Source organism: Sus scrofa, chromosome 7 (assembly GCF_054392235.1).
Source record: "Sus scrofa isolate SSC_HxYL_T2T_F1_AM1 chromosome 7, Sscrofa_HxYL_maternal_Yorkshire_Landrace_v2.0, whole genome shotgun sequence".
Lineage (NCBI taxonomy): Eukaryota > Metazoa > Chordata > Mammalia > Artiodactyla > Suidae > Sus > Sus scrofa.
In genome coordinates this window covers 43,840,837-43,857,152 of record NC_139389.1, presented here as the reverse complement: position 1 = coordinate 43,857,152, position 16,316 = coordinate 43,840,837, and the positions used below count along the sequence as shown (strand labels likewise).

At 54.3% G+C, this 16,316-nt stretch overlaps 2 protein-coding genes across 21 annotated transcripts in view; one reads left to right on the top strand and one right to left on the bottom strand.

Moving 5' to 3' along the window:
• Positions 1-16,316, top strand: part of MOCS1 (molybdenum cofactor synthesis 1) — a 918,787-nt gene that overhangs the window by 47,660 nt on the left and 854,811 nt on the right. The gene's annotated exons all lie outside the window — the stretch shown is intronic.
• Positions 1-16,316, bottom strand: part of DAAM2 (dishevelled associated activator of morphogenesis 2) — a 159,337-nt gene that overhangs the window by 12,635 nt on the left and 130,386 nt on the right. For 10 of the 20 annotated variants that reach the window (XM_084967985.1, XM_084967981.1, XM_084967995.1 and 7 more), the window contains 8 exons: positions 15,139-15,277; positions 11,173-11,231; positions 10,838-11,022; positions 9,785-10,084; positions 5,061-5,168; positions 2,556-2,582; positions 1,441-1,547; positions 141-225 (listed from right to left, as the gene is read on the bottom strand). In XM_084967985.1, coding sequence (XP_084824111.1) covers positions 141-225; positions 1,441-1,547; positions 2,556-2,582; positions 5,061-5,168; positions 9,785-10,084; positions 10,838-11,022; positions 11,173-11,231; positions 15,139-15,277 — 1,010 coding nt within the window. The remainder of the gene's footprint in view (positions 1-140; positions 226-1,440; positions 1,548-2,555; positions 2,583-5,060; positions 5,169-9,784; positions 10,085-10,837; positions 11,023-11,172; positions 11,232-15,138; positions 15,278-16,316) is intronic. The other 10 variants (XM_084967990.1, XM_021098661.2, XM_084967998.1 and 7 more) reach the window with 1 other exon arrangement.

Sequence of the window (16,316 nt, the reverse complement as noted above, 5' to 3'; positions counted from 1 at the left end):
TTCACCCAGGGCAGTTTCTGTGAACCTCTTTCTCAGGCCTCTAGCCGGATTTCTCCTTGACCCAAGGGTCTCGGCCTCCCTGAGGGGCTGGCAGGAAGGGGTAGGGCTGCCCCCAGTTCAGCTCCTCCCCCTGGGCTCACCTGCTCCAGCATGTCCTTGGCAAGGTCCTCCTGCTCATCCATCTTCAGGACGGCCTGCCGGATCTCCTCATTGGACAGCTTCAACCTGCGGTGAAACCCACCCTTGAGCAGCGCGGCCTGGCCCCTCTGCTCAGAACAGACCCCAGACCTTCTCCTTTGGAAGCCAGAGCCCGGCCTTCTCTCCCTTCCTTCCACGAAGGCAGGAGCAGGTCTGACAGCACTCACGCCCTCCTCCACAAAGCCCTCTCCGACTAGACCCGCGCGGGCCGCTCCATGGCTCCATCCTGAGCTATTTGAGTCTCTAAAGAGACACGCGAGTCTCAAGTCTCTTACATGAGTCCCCATCATGGCTGATAAGGACATATGAGTCCCCATCATGGCTGATAAGGACATTTGGGAGTAAGAGGGCCGTCTTCAGTGTAGATTGAGATGGGGTGGGTGGAAGTTTCTGATCCTTCTCCTCATGCCAAAAATATGCCCAGTGTCTCCATGGGAGGTGGGTATAGCCCCGGCCACTAAGGGGCCAGTTTCCTGCTTCCCTCCAAACAGAATAGCTCTCAGTCTTCCGACAGCTGTTCCCATGCATCTTGTGGTTCAGGAGAGGGAGAAGCAACCCCCCATAGAGATAGATAGACAGAAAGACAGACACACACATGCGCACGCGCGCGCACAGCCCCTCCAGATATGCACCCGTTGGGAGCCCTGGGGAAGCAGATGTCTCCCTGGCTGTCAAGGGGGAGAAACTGAGGCCTGGGGCCATGTGGCAGCAAAGGGGGGACAGCAGTTCTGGGGGGGGGGGCAGCACTAAGAATAGTATGGGAGGTGGTGCCCCCTGACCCCGGCTCAGGGGGGGGACCCCACACAGAAGCTATGCTGTGAGCCCAGATACTGCCCTGTTTGTTCTACCGCCACGGGAAATGCTTGGGGGCTGAGATCATGCTGGTCTGTGGCCTAAGCCAAGGGGCCTCTGTGGGCTCAGAGCAACTCCACTGCCAGACGCTGACCAGGCTGGACAGGGGCAGCTTCCTGCCTGCGGAGCCCAGCACTGCTGCGCAGCGTGGGCTCCCAGGAGAGGGTTCTTGATTGGTGGGCTCCCTCCCAGTCCTGGGAGGTCAGCTGGGAGGTGGGGGGTGAGGCCAGAGACTGCTGTCCCCACACTCCCTGCTGTGTCCCCCCCGCCCCAGGCAGTCAGCTCCACTGCTGCGTCTTCTGCTCCCAGGCCTCTGCTTCCCGGGGCCCCGTTCCCTCCCACCTAGAACCTTGGTGGGGCTGGAGCCCAAGAGGCTGGGCGAGCACCTACTTGGACAGAAGGATGATGCAGTTCTGCGCCCTCCGGCCGTCAATGACCGACAGTTCTTTGACCTTGCGTGAGGCCAGGTAGATGTCCTCGGTCGAGCCCAGCTCTTTCTGCAACCGACAAGCCCAGTGGAAAGGATGAGGTGTGCATCTCCCCCAGTTCTCTTCTCTCCTGCACCCCCCCACCCGAGAAGCCACCCTCGTGCCAACCAGGCAATGAATGGTCCTGGTGTGAGAGCAAGAAAGGGAAAGAGTAGAAGAGAGGGGGATGGCTAATAACTGGCTCAAACAGGAGGCATCCAGGACTTTACCAGGGGCCAGAATGGGCTGGGGGTCATGAGGAGCCCCCTTTTAGAGAGATTAGGAACTGTTTGGACAGAGGCGGAGGGACTGGTCTGAGCAATGGGATTTCATCTACCCGCATCCCAGACAGTCAACTCCCGCCTCCCACCCTCTCCCTGCCCAGAGAGCCTCTGTAAGCTTATGATGAGAGGCTGGTTCCCTGTTTCCATAGGCTGTAGTTCCTGGAGTCCTGGGGACTTCAGGCCCAATCCAGTGTGCCCAGGGTAGAGGGCATCCCCAAGATCAGAGGTGGGGAAACTGAGGCACACTTCTAGGCAAAAGTCTTTTCTCTGGGGTTCCAGCAGACAAACCCCAAGAAATGAAAGATTCCTCCTGCTTTCTCCCGGGCCCATTGGGAGGCAGAAGGGAGGCTGGCTCTTCATCCAGGAGGTCCCTCCAAGCACACGCTCCATGTTGGACAACTCAGGGGGCTGCCACGGCCATCACTCTTTGTGAACTGTGCCCCCAGGAATTGCACAGTGCTCAGCCTGTGCAGCCTTACAGGACGGCCTTGGAGCTGCTGAGCAAGACAACAGACCTGGAAGCTTTCTCCTGACTCCAGGAGACCTTCACCTGCATAGCTGGTGGGGGCCTGCTTGCATTACCTCCCTTCCCTATAGTGCTTTCTCTTTGGGGAGCCTTCCTGATACCAGCTGGTATAGACGGATCATAAGGCAGAAGGTAGAATGGACAAGCCCTCTCATCTGGGCCCAGAACAGGGCAGCAGCCCAGGACAGTGGTTAAAAGCCAGAGTGTCCAGAACCCTGAGTGACTCACCTGCTGGGAAGAATTAGTTATCAGCTCCTAGGCAGGTAGCAGCCGCAGCCAATGGAGAATTAAACATGCACAACGTTAGCCAAGAGGTTCGGGGACCGAGAATAGTAGGGAAGACGTGGGGACCCCTCAGCCTCTACTCTGTCTGCCCCACCCCAATGAGACCGCCGCGGGTGGCACTGATGGGAGCTGCTTCTAGCAGATGCAGTCACAGCGAAGCCAGACCAAGCAGGGAACAGGCAGCCTCTCCTGCACGCCCTGCATCCCTGGGACGACCACTCCCGAGTCAGCCCAGGCCGCCGAGCTGCCCCGCCCCAGGCCCTTCGCTCTCCTGCACCCTGGAATGACCTCATCTTTCAAAACAGGGGGGCAGACAGAACCACAAAGCAACTTGAGCGGGAAGCACGTGGAAGTCGCATTCATGAGACATAGGAAAATGGGCGTCCTGAAACTTGCTCCCTGCCCTTGGCCCCTTGTCTGTCTGAGGGAGCTGAGGGGGATGGAGCTCACGCCTGGTTTTCCCTTCCTGACCCGGATGGGGTTGAAGACACTGACTTGGAACCTGCATGGGGCACAGAGAGAGGAGCACGGCAGCTCATAGGACTATCCCTGCCCCACGGACCCAGGACCCCGAGACCAGAGAAGGAGGCAACCGGGGCAACACAGCCTCCGGGGCTCCCCAGCTCTGCTGCTGTGAATTCAACATGCCGGAGTCGGAGCCACCTGCAGAGTGACAGCAGTCTGGGTGAGCCCTGCCCTGACACAGGGTGCTGGATTTGGGGGGCTCAGAGAGGCGATGGGGGAGACAGAACAGGGGGCTGCCCCTCTTAACTCTTCTCTACTCACCAACCTGGGAGGCCCCAGACCCAGCTTGACCGCAACCCCAGAGTCCCCCTTTCCCCACAGGCCCCCTCCTAGAGCCCTGGAGACTGGGTGGGCCCAGCTGGACCCCTGGCCTGGAGGAAGACTCTCAGAATAGGGGGAGGGGGTGTGTGCTCGCCTGTGCCTCTACACCCCGGGCACACACCTCCAGCCACGGTGCCCACTTGGGACCACTGATCACAGGAGCCCAAGAGCTGAAGGAACACCTTCCTGCTCCGGCCAGGCCACAGCTTCTGCCTTTCCTGGAATTCAGGCTAAAGAGTCAGACACCTGGAGTACTGACACCTAAATTAAACACACGACCATTCCGTTTTTCTAGAACCCTAGGGAGGTCCAGAGCCCTGCCCCCATGGCACCCCTTTGGCCAGTAACTCTGGAGCAGTCACCGTGCCCTCAAGAAGTGTCCCCCACAGCCCTGAGCTTAGTAGAAAGCCTAGGGGAACCGGTCACAATAGCCAGTGCCACCCAGGACCCAGGAGGGCACAGACCCCGCTCACAGAACCTGGGGAAGCCCTCAGGGCTGGAGCCCTGGGCTTAGCGGAGGAAGACACAGAAGAAAATAGAGCAATCTTGGAGCTGCAACTGTGGCGCAGTGGAAGTGCATCCAACTAGTAACCATGAGGTTGCAGGTTTGATCCCTGGCCTTGCTCAGTGGGTTAAGGATCCGGCATTGCCATGAGCTGTGGTGTAGGTCGCACAAGCAGCTTGGATCTGGTGTTGCTGTGGCTGTGGCATAGATTGGCAACTGTAGCTCCAATTCAACCCCTAGCCTGGGAACCTCCGTATGCCGCGGGTGCGGCCCCAGAAAGCTAAAAAAGAAAAATTAAATAGCACAACGGGGAGAAGAAATAACTCCTGGGAGAGAGAGAGAGAGAGAGAAAGCAAATGCTCTGAGGGCCTCGAGGCCAGTAATGCCCAAATTGGACCTGGGAGGAAGGCCCTCGGACGTGCAATGCAGATTCCTGGGCCCTCGCATTCATGGGGAATTGGCACTTTGGGCCATGTTGGCAGGTTCTGCCTCAGAAACATCCTACATCCTGCCACCAACCCCCCTCCCCATCCTACTATGGAAGAGCAGGCTTCCTGCTCAGCCTCTGTACGCGGGCTCTGCAGAGCGAAGCCCAGGGCCTCTCCCAGCCTGTCCAGCCCCAGCCTCAACCCCCCAGCATGCCCTGGAGCAGCTCCACCTTCCTTGAAATACTAGCATCTTCTGCGTGACTCCCAGGGGTATTTGGGTGATACGGCAGCAAAAGTGGTTGAAAAGTTATGATGCCTTCTAGGTATAGTTCCTAGGTCCTGGGCCCAGAAAAAAAAAGCAGTCACCGGTGGCCTGGCCCGGCATCTCCACCTCCAATGCTCCAGGACCAGAGAGAGCAATGGACAAGACTCTGTTTCATCACATGTTATGTAAATATAAACTAATACAATGGGGTGTTCCCCTCCCCCGCACAGAACACCCCCGATTTACTTCTGTGTCCCCAGCAAGAACACGGTAGCTGACAACGAATATATCACTCAGTACACATGACAGGGAGGGAGGAAGACTGGGAAGGCGGGGCTGAGGGTTGAGTTCCAGGGCTGAAGGTGAAGTCAAGTTTCCAGCTGCTTCTGGGGGCAGGGTCTTACCTGGTGCCTCTGATAAGCTGAGAACATTTTCTCAAAGTCCTCGAGGTCCAGAATCCGAAATACCTGCGTGTCATCAATCTCATTCCATACGGTGCCAGGGACGCGTTCCTAAGATTCAGGGAAGGGAGGCAAACCCCAGGGCTGAGTCCTCTCCTTCACTCCGGAGGCACCTGCTGCCCCCGCTAAGCTCTCTGGTGTCCCAGATGCACACATGCCAGTGGCAGGGGGTCCTTTCCATGACCTCAACCTCCACCCTCTCCAATGTGCTACCCCGTGGTGGGGAGGCCAGAGACAAACTCCCCCTTCTCGCAAGGGACCACATGGAAGCATGTGCCAGAAATCTACAGGCGTGCTGGGGTGGCAGGCGGGCAAGTATGAAGGGGAGGGGGGAGTATGAAACCCCTTCCAGGAAAACCAACCCAAACCAGTGTTCGCTGGGGGCTTTCCCTGACGGTCAGGGCTGGCTGGAATCACCAGCGAAGGGCCCCCGCACAGCCTTGGGATCCTCGTATCCTCAGGGCTGACCGCATTTCCCGTATCTGAGATGGTCGTTTTCTCTCCCAGGGGTCTTCCTCCCACTCTCCCAGATTCCCAGGGGGTGGACGAGTGCCTGGCCCTTTAGCGACTGCTCAGGCCAGCAAGACTCTGCCACAAGTTCCCTCTGGTCAGATGGGGGAAGGTGTCCCATCCCTCATGGCGGGAAGGGCCCAGGGGTTGCCCTCCAAGGTCTCCCAGCTTAGGCACTGCCCACCCTCTGGGTGGGACCTTTACACTACACCCCCTGGGGGGTGGTCTGGGGAAGAGCTGTGAGCACGCCAGGGACACCCTAGTGGTCTTGCAACACCCCGATGATGGCTTAGAAGGCCCAGGGGAGAGTCCTTCCTCCCAGGTGCCCCCACGGTGTCCAGAGCTTTAGAATAGAACCCCTCTCCTCCCTCTCCTGGAGGGCGGCCAGGGGACCTTCCCAAGGCCTCTGCCTCCCTCTCGCGCCATCTCCCCCTCGGCATGGCTCAGAGAGAGAAACATACCTTTCACTCACTTTTATTTTCTTAAACTCTGGAAAGCGGAGGCTAGGCCAGAGCAGGGGGTGGGGACATTCCTGTGGCCTTCCTGAGGCCAGGGACCCTCTTCTGGAATGCCGGGCTGGGAAGTTCGGAGCAGCAAGGGATACAGGCAACTGGCCAAACCCAACACAGACGCATTCTTTTCATGGCAGAAACAACGTGTGTGTGTGTGTCTATGTGTGTGTGTGTGTGTGTGTGTGTGTGTGTGTGTGTGTCTGTACACACAGGAGCACGCATGGGGAAGGGGACCCAGGGAGAGGAGCCAGGCTCCTGGAATGGGGTTCATGGGAGGCAGAGAGAAGACGGAAACAGAATGGAATCCGGGAAGGCAGGGAGCTTGAACTTCTAACTGGTTCTTCCTCCAGGTCTAGGCTGGGGTGAAGGGGTGGAGGGCCGAGGTGGGGGCAGGGCAGGGAGGGGTGGGGGGAAGCCCATCCATGTAAAGCTTCCCACCGCTCTTACTCTTGGTGAGGCCAGAAGAAGGGCAGGGATGGCAGAATCGGATGCTCAGCATGGGGAAGAGTTTCCCATAAGACAACAGGCTGGGTGCCCAGCCCCCCTCTCCCTGCCCCACGTCCACCAGAAGGACTCAGGACTCCCCATGGAGGTCGGCAGCCAGAGCGAGTACATCTGCTCCTGGCATCCTCCACATCCTAAAGGTCACCCAGTCACCCTGATGCGCTCACCACCTCACACGATCATTCTCGAACTTAATGTGGACGCCACACCGGCCAAGACCTCACTGCTTCCAGACTGGATTCGTGGGGCTTCTGCCCCTCTAGAGACATCTTTTCTCTGCCAGGGAAATCTTTCTCAAAAAAGACATTTCATCATGCATCTCTCCTAGAGCATGTGGGGTCAGAGAGCCCCTCAGTGGGGCTGCTGGCCAAAGGGGGGCACGTGTCTCCTCCCATGTCCCAGGAAAGGAAACTCTCAATCACGTTGACACGAGGGAAGTGAGGATTCAGTGTGATGACACGCCTAGAGCACACCTGGCGGTCCCACTAAGGACAACTCATCCTTTATTATCATGTCGAAGGTGCGCCCTGCCGCTCTGCCTCAGTCATGGTTCCAAGTCCTGTGCGTGTTATTAAGTCAGTCCTCCCACCATCCTGGGATCTGGTTATCGGAATTACTGCCATTTGACAGCTTGAGAAACTGAAGCCCAAATGACGAAATAAGCTGAATTTTGTCATGCATCTAAAAACTGGGATCTGGGATGGTAGGATCATAAGTTGGACCCGACGTCTCCCCACCCCCAACCCCCGCTGTCTACAACTCCTGCGAGTGCTGCCCACTGCATGCCCATCAAACCTGTACCTTCCTGTCTAGGAAGGAGACCCTGGCCAGCTCCGAGTCCCTGAGGAATTGATATAGACTTTATTATTGCTGGATGCCAGAGAAAACCCTAAGCACAAAGCTCTTTCAGATGAAAGTCTTACAAAAATATTAGATGCCTTGTCTGTCTTCCTTAATTGTCGAGATGCCTAATCAGCCCTTCCTGGCATGTTTCAAACCTTAGATTGTAAGTTGTAAAGCCTGGGAGGCAAAACACAAAATTACTTCTCTTTTTAACCACAGTTTAAAAAAAAATTAAAAGAAAATATATATATATATAATTTTTGGAGTTCCCGCTGTAGCACAATGGGATCGGTGGCATCTCTGCAGTGCTGGGACACAGGTTCGATCACTGGCCTGGCACAGTGGGTTAAAGATCTGGAGTAGTTTGCAACCGAGGCTCAGATCTGATCCCTGGCCCAGGAACTCCATATGCTGCAGGGTGGCCAAAAAAAGAAAAAAAGAAAAGAAAAAACCTTACTTCTGATTGCGGCCATGAACACTTCCACACAGCCTATGGCCTCTGGTTCGGCAGAGCTGTTTGTTTGGATGCAGCTGGCCTTTCTGGCTGGCCTCGTGACCATGGCGAAGCAGCCACAGGGCACAACTGTGCAATGCAGTTGTCACAAACTTTAAGAAGGTCACTTCAAAATGCTGCTAACAGGTGGTCTGCAATTTGAAGAACAGACTGGAGATGTTAGCAGAGGCCCAGGAGACACCAAATAAGCTATAATCATGCTTTGTCTTTCTACTGAGATTACAAAACTAGGGGTAGAAGGAACTGGAGAGGCTTTGACACACCAGCAAACAGGTACAGACAAAATGAGTGATTTTTGCAGATCACACGGTTAGTTAGAGCCAACCCTGATTTGGTTAGAGGTTAGAATTGCTCCTTCCATCCACCCCTGGGATCTCCACGTGTTTCCCTGGACACACTTCCTAACTTGCCAGATCCAAAGATCTTTCTGGAAAATGTTATATCTCATCTTTCATGATTATTATCCATCATGGCCCCCAGCAGAAAACCTTACCCAGAGCAGATCTCTGACGGGCTAGCTGGTCTACCATCAGGAGAGGGCACCAAGCAAACAGCTGACCATCTACTTAGCAATCCCACTTAAGTTTCCCACTTAAGTCTCTATCTGAGCTAATTTAAGTTCCCAAGGATGATACCTTATGAATGCTCTAACAGTCTGTCCATAGGCCCAGACAGCAAGGTCAGAGGGCACCCACTAGTCCCAGGCACACACTGTTTTTGGAGTGTGCGTGTGGGCCAGGATAACTGAAGCCAGTTCTTTTCCATCCATTTACCTCAAAGATGAAGCCACTGGTCCTCATAAGAGGACAGAGCATAGAACCAGAGTAGGGCTAGGGTCAGGCTGGAACCAGCCTTCAATTACTAGGGGTCCCACCAGGGCACCACACTCTATACTCATGAGAATCCAATAGAGGAATCAATTCCCACACGTGGGCCTGGGATCGGTGATTCTTCGTGGATAATATTCACGTGGGCCTCTCACTGCTATGCAGTCTAGAAGAGTAGCCAGGGCATGCACCTTCCCCTGGGAGGATGCCAAACTCTTCATTGTCCTGTCACCCCGTCCCCCAGTCACGCCTCATCATGTCAGTCCTGTGCTCACACTGCCCCCATCTTTTCCATCTCTGGGCCACGGCGCAAGTTCTTCACCTCCACGGTCCACCCTTTTCCTTAAATCAACCCTATCCTTTTTTTCTTTTTTTTCTTTTTTTTTTTTCTTTTTAGGGCAGCACCCATGGCATATAGAAGTTCCCAGGCTAGGGGTCAAATCAGAGCTGCAGCTGCCGGCCTACACCTCAGTCACAACAACATGGGATCCAAGCCGTGTCTGTGACCTACACCATAGCTCAAGGCAACATCAGATCCTTAACCCACTGAGCAAGGCCAGGGATCGAACCTGCATTCTCATGGACACTATGTTGGGTTCTTAACCCGCTGAGCCACAGCAGAAACTCCAACCCTATCCTTAACATTCCACCCAAGCCCTTGTCTTGTCTAGAAGGCACCCCTGCTTGGTCCGATATTATGCCAGTAACCCTCAGCATACATATTCCATTTGCAGGCGGCTTTGCCAATGTGGGCATCACACGTGCTGAACCATCTCCCCGTGCCCTTCCCAATAGAGAGCCTGGCATCGGCAATCCCATCTTCTGCCTCCACTGTGTCTCCTCTGACCCCCACCAAAGAAAGCACCCCAGATGGGGGTTAGCAAACAGCAGGCTGTCCCTCTCTGGGGCTGCAGGCCACTGGCCGTAGGGGCATGTGACCTCTTCCTTGTCACTCACCTCATTCAGCTTGACCCAGTTGAAGGACTTGAGTGGGTGTGAAGGCTGAGGGACACACTTCTTCCTGAGCGGGATATCGCTGCTGGGGAAGGGGTCTGGGGGGAGGGCCAGGCCCATGCTGAAGCAGGGTGGGGCACCTGGCGGAGTGGGAGGCCCGCCAGGTGGCAGGGGGGGCGGTGGCGGTGGGGGGCAGCAGGCGAAGGGAAGAGGAGGCGGGGGTGGAGGCAGGTCACTGGTTGTCATGGAGGAAGACAAGGTAAGTGGGCCACCGGGGGGAGGTGGGGAGGACACAGGTCCTGTCTGTGGGGAGACAGAGACATCACAAAGACAAAGCCATTATCAAGGATGCCTTTCAAGTCCCCATCACTCTGCCATCTCTTCTTTTCCTGTTTTGGCTGCCCCTCAACATACAGAATTCCCAGGCCAGGGATCAGACCTGAGCCTCAGTTGCCATCTGTGCCACAGCTGCAGCAATGCCAGCTCCTTAACCCACTGTGGCAGGCCAGGGATTGAACCTGTGTCCTGGCAGCTGCAGAGATGCCACCGATCCTGTTGTACCCCAGCAGGATCTCCTGCCTTCTCTTACTCTTATTCTTCATCTAGACTAGATCCCCAAAGCCTGCTCTCACTTCCCAGACACAGCCCCTTTTTCTCCCTCTGCATCTGGAACATCCAACACACAGACACAGAGAGCAGAAAAGTCATACTCGTCACCTGCCACAGCGGTGGATGCACACAGGCCTGGACAAGGGGATCTAGCCACAGGGGGACGGTGGGGGTAGGGGAGCCCAAACCCCACCTGCACTCTGCTCTCTGAGCTGTGCTTCTTAGGGCAGCGTCACCCCAAGGGAGGAACACTGATTTTTGTCTCACACAAAGGTGCCACCCTTGCAGCCTCAGGGGTCCCCTCTAGCCTGGCCTGAGGTCCCCCTCTTGCTCCTCCCTCCTCCTGGGATCCTTGCCCCCACCCCCCCACCCCACCCCAACCCCTGCTCTTCCCACCCTGGCCTGAAGGTCTCAATGGTGTAAAAGGAGAGGAGGGGGCTCACGTACGGAGATCTCACTGAGTTGGGCCACCAGCTCTGCCACTTGTCCCCGAGCCTGGCGCAGCTCCTGGGACTCCCGGGCCAGCTTGTCCTTCATCTTGTTCAGCGTCCGCATCATCTCCTCCTTTTCCAAGGTCTTGGTCTCGCACTCCCGCTCCTTCCTCTCCAGCCTGCTCACCAGCTCCGCGTGTTCTGCGGGGGATGGAGGTGGGACGGGAGGGGAAGTGGGAAGAGGGGCTGCGGAGGCGGGCCTGTCCTTTTCCGAGGAGGAGGCGGGGTCCTGGGCTGGGCAGGGGGTGGGTGCCTGCGGAGCACGGAGCCAGTTTAGGCGGGACCCCTCACCTTTCCGGAACTTCTCCGCCTGGTCTCGCCACTGTTTCACTTCGTTCTCGTTGATGAGCCTGGTGGGGAGAGGAGAGAAGGGTCTCTTGACCGTGGGCTCCCAACTTCCCCAAGACAGATCATCTTCCTATTCCCCACACCGGTGCCTCATCTCCAAACTGTCCAGTCATGTCAAGGAGGCCAGGGTTTGTTTTGTTTTGTTGCTTCTTAGGGCCACACTCACAGTATATGGAAGTTCCCTGGCTACGAGTCGAATTGGGCTGCAGCTGCTGGCCTACACCACAGCCACACCTCGCCATGTTCTTAACCCACTGAGTGAGGCCAGGGATCGAACCTGCGTCCTCAGGGATACGAGTCGAGTTCGTGACCACTGAGCCACAACAGGAACTCCCAAGGAGGCTAGGATTTTGGCCCTGAAGATGTCTCTCTGGGTTCCCCCCTGACCAGTTCTCATTCCGTGTCCCTCCACAGACCAAGAAGGCTGAAAGCATCTCTACAGTCCACCCACTTTGTGATACAGCCAACAACCCTGAGACCAGTGAAGGAGAGGAAAGCTAACTCCTGGTAAAACGAGGACTCAATCCCAGGCTTCTCTTAATTGTACAATGATTTGTACCACTTTGTAAAAATAGGTTCTCGCCCCTGAGAGAGGGCAAAATATCGGCCTTGAGTTCCCTGGTGGCTGAGGGGGTTAAGGATCTGGCATTGTCCCTGCTGTGGCTTGGACTCGATCCCTGGCCTGGGAACGTTTACATGTCATTGTAAAAGGCCAAATATTGGCCTTACCATGGTCCAGGCTTCCAAAGACCAATGTGCGAGAGCAAGAGAAATCGCCACCCCAGCAAGACAGCGTGAGTATGTGGAGGGTGAGAAGGGGATGTGTCTAAATCACAGTGAGTCCTCATTGATGCCAAACTCTTGTTACAAGGGGTGAAAAGGAGAAAAGGAGGTTTCACTGGACATCAAGGTATGAGTGGGGGACCTTCTGAGGTGAGATCCTTATAATCATTTCTTTTTTCTTTTTTTTGTCTTTTTGTCTTTTTTAGGGATGCGCCCACGGCACATGGAGGTTCCCAGGCTAGGGGTCAAATCAGAGCTGCAGCTGCCGGCCTACACCACAGCCACAGCAACAAAGGATCCGAGCCACGTCCGCGATGTACACCACAGCTCACAGCAACACCGGATCCTTAACCCACTGAGCGAGGCCAGGGAGCAAACCTGCGTCCTCAGAAATACTAGTCAGATTTGTTTCTGCTGAGCCACGACAGGAACTCCCTCATAATCATTTCTTTGGTAAATCTGAAAATGCCAAAGAGTTAGGTCCATGACTGCACAACCAGACCAAGTATATAAAGAGGGGACAAAGTATGAAGGGGGAGAGAATTCGTGATGAGATTTCTTTGGAAAGAGCTGTTGCTCTCCCCCCAAGGGGTCCTCCTTCACCACTGCCTAGTGACTTCTTTGTGCCCACTGAGTTTGCCCCGTCTTCCCTGATGCTGAGCAGAGGGCAGGATGGGCTGGGACCCACGTACTCCAAGATTTTGCTAGCATGACAGATTGCATGAGGGTTTCTCATGGGTCAGAGGTAAGCATCGTGGAGATAATTGGGCTGCAGCTATTTTAAGTGCCATCCAAAAGTCCATCTGGGAGAAAATGGGACACGTCAACAGCATAAGTCTGTGTGAATTGCACTGCCAGGGAATCAGGACCTGATGGAAGGGACGGTCCTAGGCAGGCCTGCGGGGGAAGAAAGACAGACTTGCACGGCCAGTGACTAGGGTTTTGTAGTGTGAGGCAGCCAGCAAGGGACTTCACAAGACCCCAGGATACAAGTCATATCTATCCACGTGCCAAACGCAGAGAGCAGGAAGCCTCGTTACTAAGCTACCTGATCAAGGAAGGCCTATTCCCTTTCTCCTTCCTGCCCCATGCGGCCTCTGGTGAGGGCCAGAAAATGGCTGGCTAGAGGGAAAATTAGGGTAGAAGAAGCTAGAAGAGAAGGCAACGCCCCCCCACACACACACACACTCTCTTATACACACACTTTTCCCGCTGTAGCCCCCAGCCCCAGCCCAGGCAGGAAAGAGATGTAAGGCTAAGTCAAAATCAAATCTATTTGTTTATTTTGTCTTTTTAGGGCTGTACCCGTGGCACATGGACATTCCCAGGCTAGGAATCCAATCAGAGCTGCAGCTGCCGTCCTACACCACAGCCACAGCAACTCGGGATCTGAGCCTTGTCTGTAACCTACACTGCAGCTCACAGCGATGCCAGATCTTTAACTCACTGAGCAAGGCCAGGGATCGAACCCGCATCCTTATGGATACCAGTCAGGTTCATTACTGCTGAGCCACAGTGGGAACTCCAAGGCTAAGTCAGTCTAGAGCGTTGATTCACACCTGAGCCTAGTCCTTCTACCTCGGCGGCTGAAACTGAGTTTCCAATCCCATTGTCCAAAAAGCAGCAAAAACTTCATTGTACCGGAGAAATTGTCACTCTCTGGCAGAGGAAAGATTTCCCTACTATGCAGTGTAAAGCACTAGGAGAAGAGAAAAAAATTAAAAAGCTGCATTTTGATTGCTTTACTGTTGTACTTGTCCACCGTGGCGATTAGGATTTTTGCTACAACAACGCCCAGCTAAATAAATTTGTGCAAATGCAAACAGTGGCATGAATAGTTCAAAAATCATTTTCTACTGGGCTTTGCAATGCAATACGATGAATCACTGAGAGCCAATTTCTCTCCTTAAGGGCAACTGACTCAGACATACTGAAAGTAAAAGTGTAAAATTAAGAAAATTAGTGTGTTAACATGAGGCCCGATTAACTGATGTGACTTTGAACTCATTTCCTGGGGTTTCTCTCTACCCAGGGTCAGTCACAGATGATGAGCTAGAGATGCTAGGCTCTGACATCCTTGTCCCACAGCCTCATAATCTAACTGTCATGTTCTATTTTCAGCGGTTGGCCAACTTTCTCTAAAGGGCTAGATTAGCTATTTTAGGTTTTATGGATCTGATACAGTCTCTGTCACAGAGTCTTCGTTTGTTTCTAACAACTCCTTTAAAATATAAAACTCTTCTTAGCTCATGGATGGCCTGTACAAAACAAGCGAGAGCGCAGTAACCTTGCACAGCACATTAAGGATCGGGTGTTGTCGCTGCAGTGGCTCAGGTCTCTGCACTGCTGTGGTTCATGTTCGCTCCCTGGCCCGGGAAATTCCAGATGCCGTCGGTGCAACAGAAAACAAAACATAAGAAACTAAAACAAAACAAAACGAGCAAACTGGAGGACTGGGTTTACCCCTAGCCATCATTTGCTGACTCTTACTCCATGTAAATATGTTTAATTCTGGAGTTTCCATTGTGGCACAGCAGAAATGAATCTGACTACTATCCGTGAGAACGCAGGTTTGATCCCTGGCCTCACTCAGTGAGTTAAGGACCCAGCGTTGCCATGCGCTGTGGTGTAGGTTGCAGACACAGCTCAGGTCTGGTGCTGCCGTGGCTGTGGCATAGGTTGGCAGCTGTAGCTCCAATACGACACCTAGCCTGGGAACCTGCATATGCTGTGGGTGTGGCCCTAAAAGGACAAAAAAGAAAGAATATGTTTAATTCCTCCTCTATCCGCTCCACGCAGTGGATCACTGGGAACTGAGCCTACTCCCTGAAAACCTGTACTATCCAATATGATGGTGGCAGCCATACATACGTCACGTGGCCACTTGAGTTTAATTAAAATGAAATAAAATTTAAAGTTCGGTCCTCGGTCACACTAGCCACCCTTGGCCAGAGCAGATATGGAACAGGTCCATGATCTCAGAGTCCTATTGAACGATGTTGCTCAAGGCCCCTCCAGAGGGGTCTGGGTGGGAGAGAGGGAGCTGAGGTTTGGCTGCTGAGACCCCCAAGGAGGAGAGAGACGGGGAAGGAAGAGGAAGACAGGTAAGGGATGGCCACTGCTCACATGTTGACGATGTTCTTGACATTGAAGTTCTCCAAGGGAGCCAGGTCAGGGTCCACGCCCCTCTCATCCTGGAGGACAATCTGCTGCAGGATGCGGTCCAGGAGCTGCCACTGCTGGAAGTAGCCACCGTTCCGCTTGTCTGCGGGACGACAGGCCTCATATCGCTACGGAGCCCTGGAGCCCCCCAGGGCCCTGCCCTAGAGTCACTGCCTGGGCGCAGGCCGGTGAGGCGTGCCCTTCACCTCCCTTGACAAGCTCCCAGTCTGACGGGAGAGGCGATGTAATTACTGCTCATGAAGACTCAGAAATCCTATCATTTTTGGATGATGTGCAGCTGACCTTTTACGGATGCGTCAACCTCTAGACATATTTCTCTCCTCTCTGGCTGCCTCTTCCCTGTCGGTACCCTGAGTATCTTGGGCCTTGGGAATGCAAATTGCCTTTTGCAATTATCTTATAAAAGCACATTTAAGAAGTCAACCGGCTCCAAAACATTACACGCTGAGTAATGCACTCTCCAGAGAAATTAAAAAAAAAAAAAAGGTTTTAGAATTATTGGTGCTATTGTTCTACAGAGAAAGATGAATGGAAATTACAGTCATGCAATGACAGGGGGTGAGAACGGGCTGGAGAAGTGGTCGTGGAATCCAGGCAGATTTTTGTGGTCAAGGTGACCTTGAACTGTGCAGGCAAAAGCCTTGAGTATTGCGTCCGATCTCACAGAGCCCCATTCTCATCCCATCTAACTGTAGTCTGGCTGGACACAGACTCTGCCTTTCACATCATCTCCGTAAGCTCCTCTTCCTTGGTTCCTGATCCAAGTTCTTTGTTTCTACTGACCACCAAGGGAGGTCAACCAGCACGATCTTGACCTCAAAGGCCAACCGTAATGCCTGCCAGGTGGAAGGTCATGTCTGCATAGCCCTGTGCTGAGGCAGAACAGAGGGAGCCGTTCACACTGCCTATGGGGCACCGAACACCAGGACTCACGGCAGCAAAAGTCAGGCTTCCCACGTCTTGCATGAAGACTTTCTAGACTGTTTTGGAGAACTGGCAGCTTCCTGGTCCAGGTCACTGTGTCTGTCTCCCTCTCCATCCCTCCACTGACACATGCCTTGCAAAGTTGTATAGTTTTCCATGGACCTGCCATCCAGGAAAACTGGGTAAAGCCAGGTCCC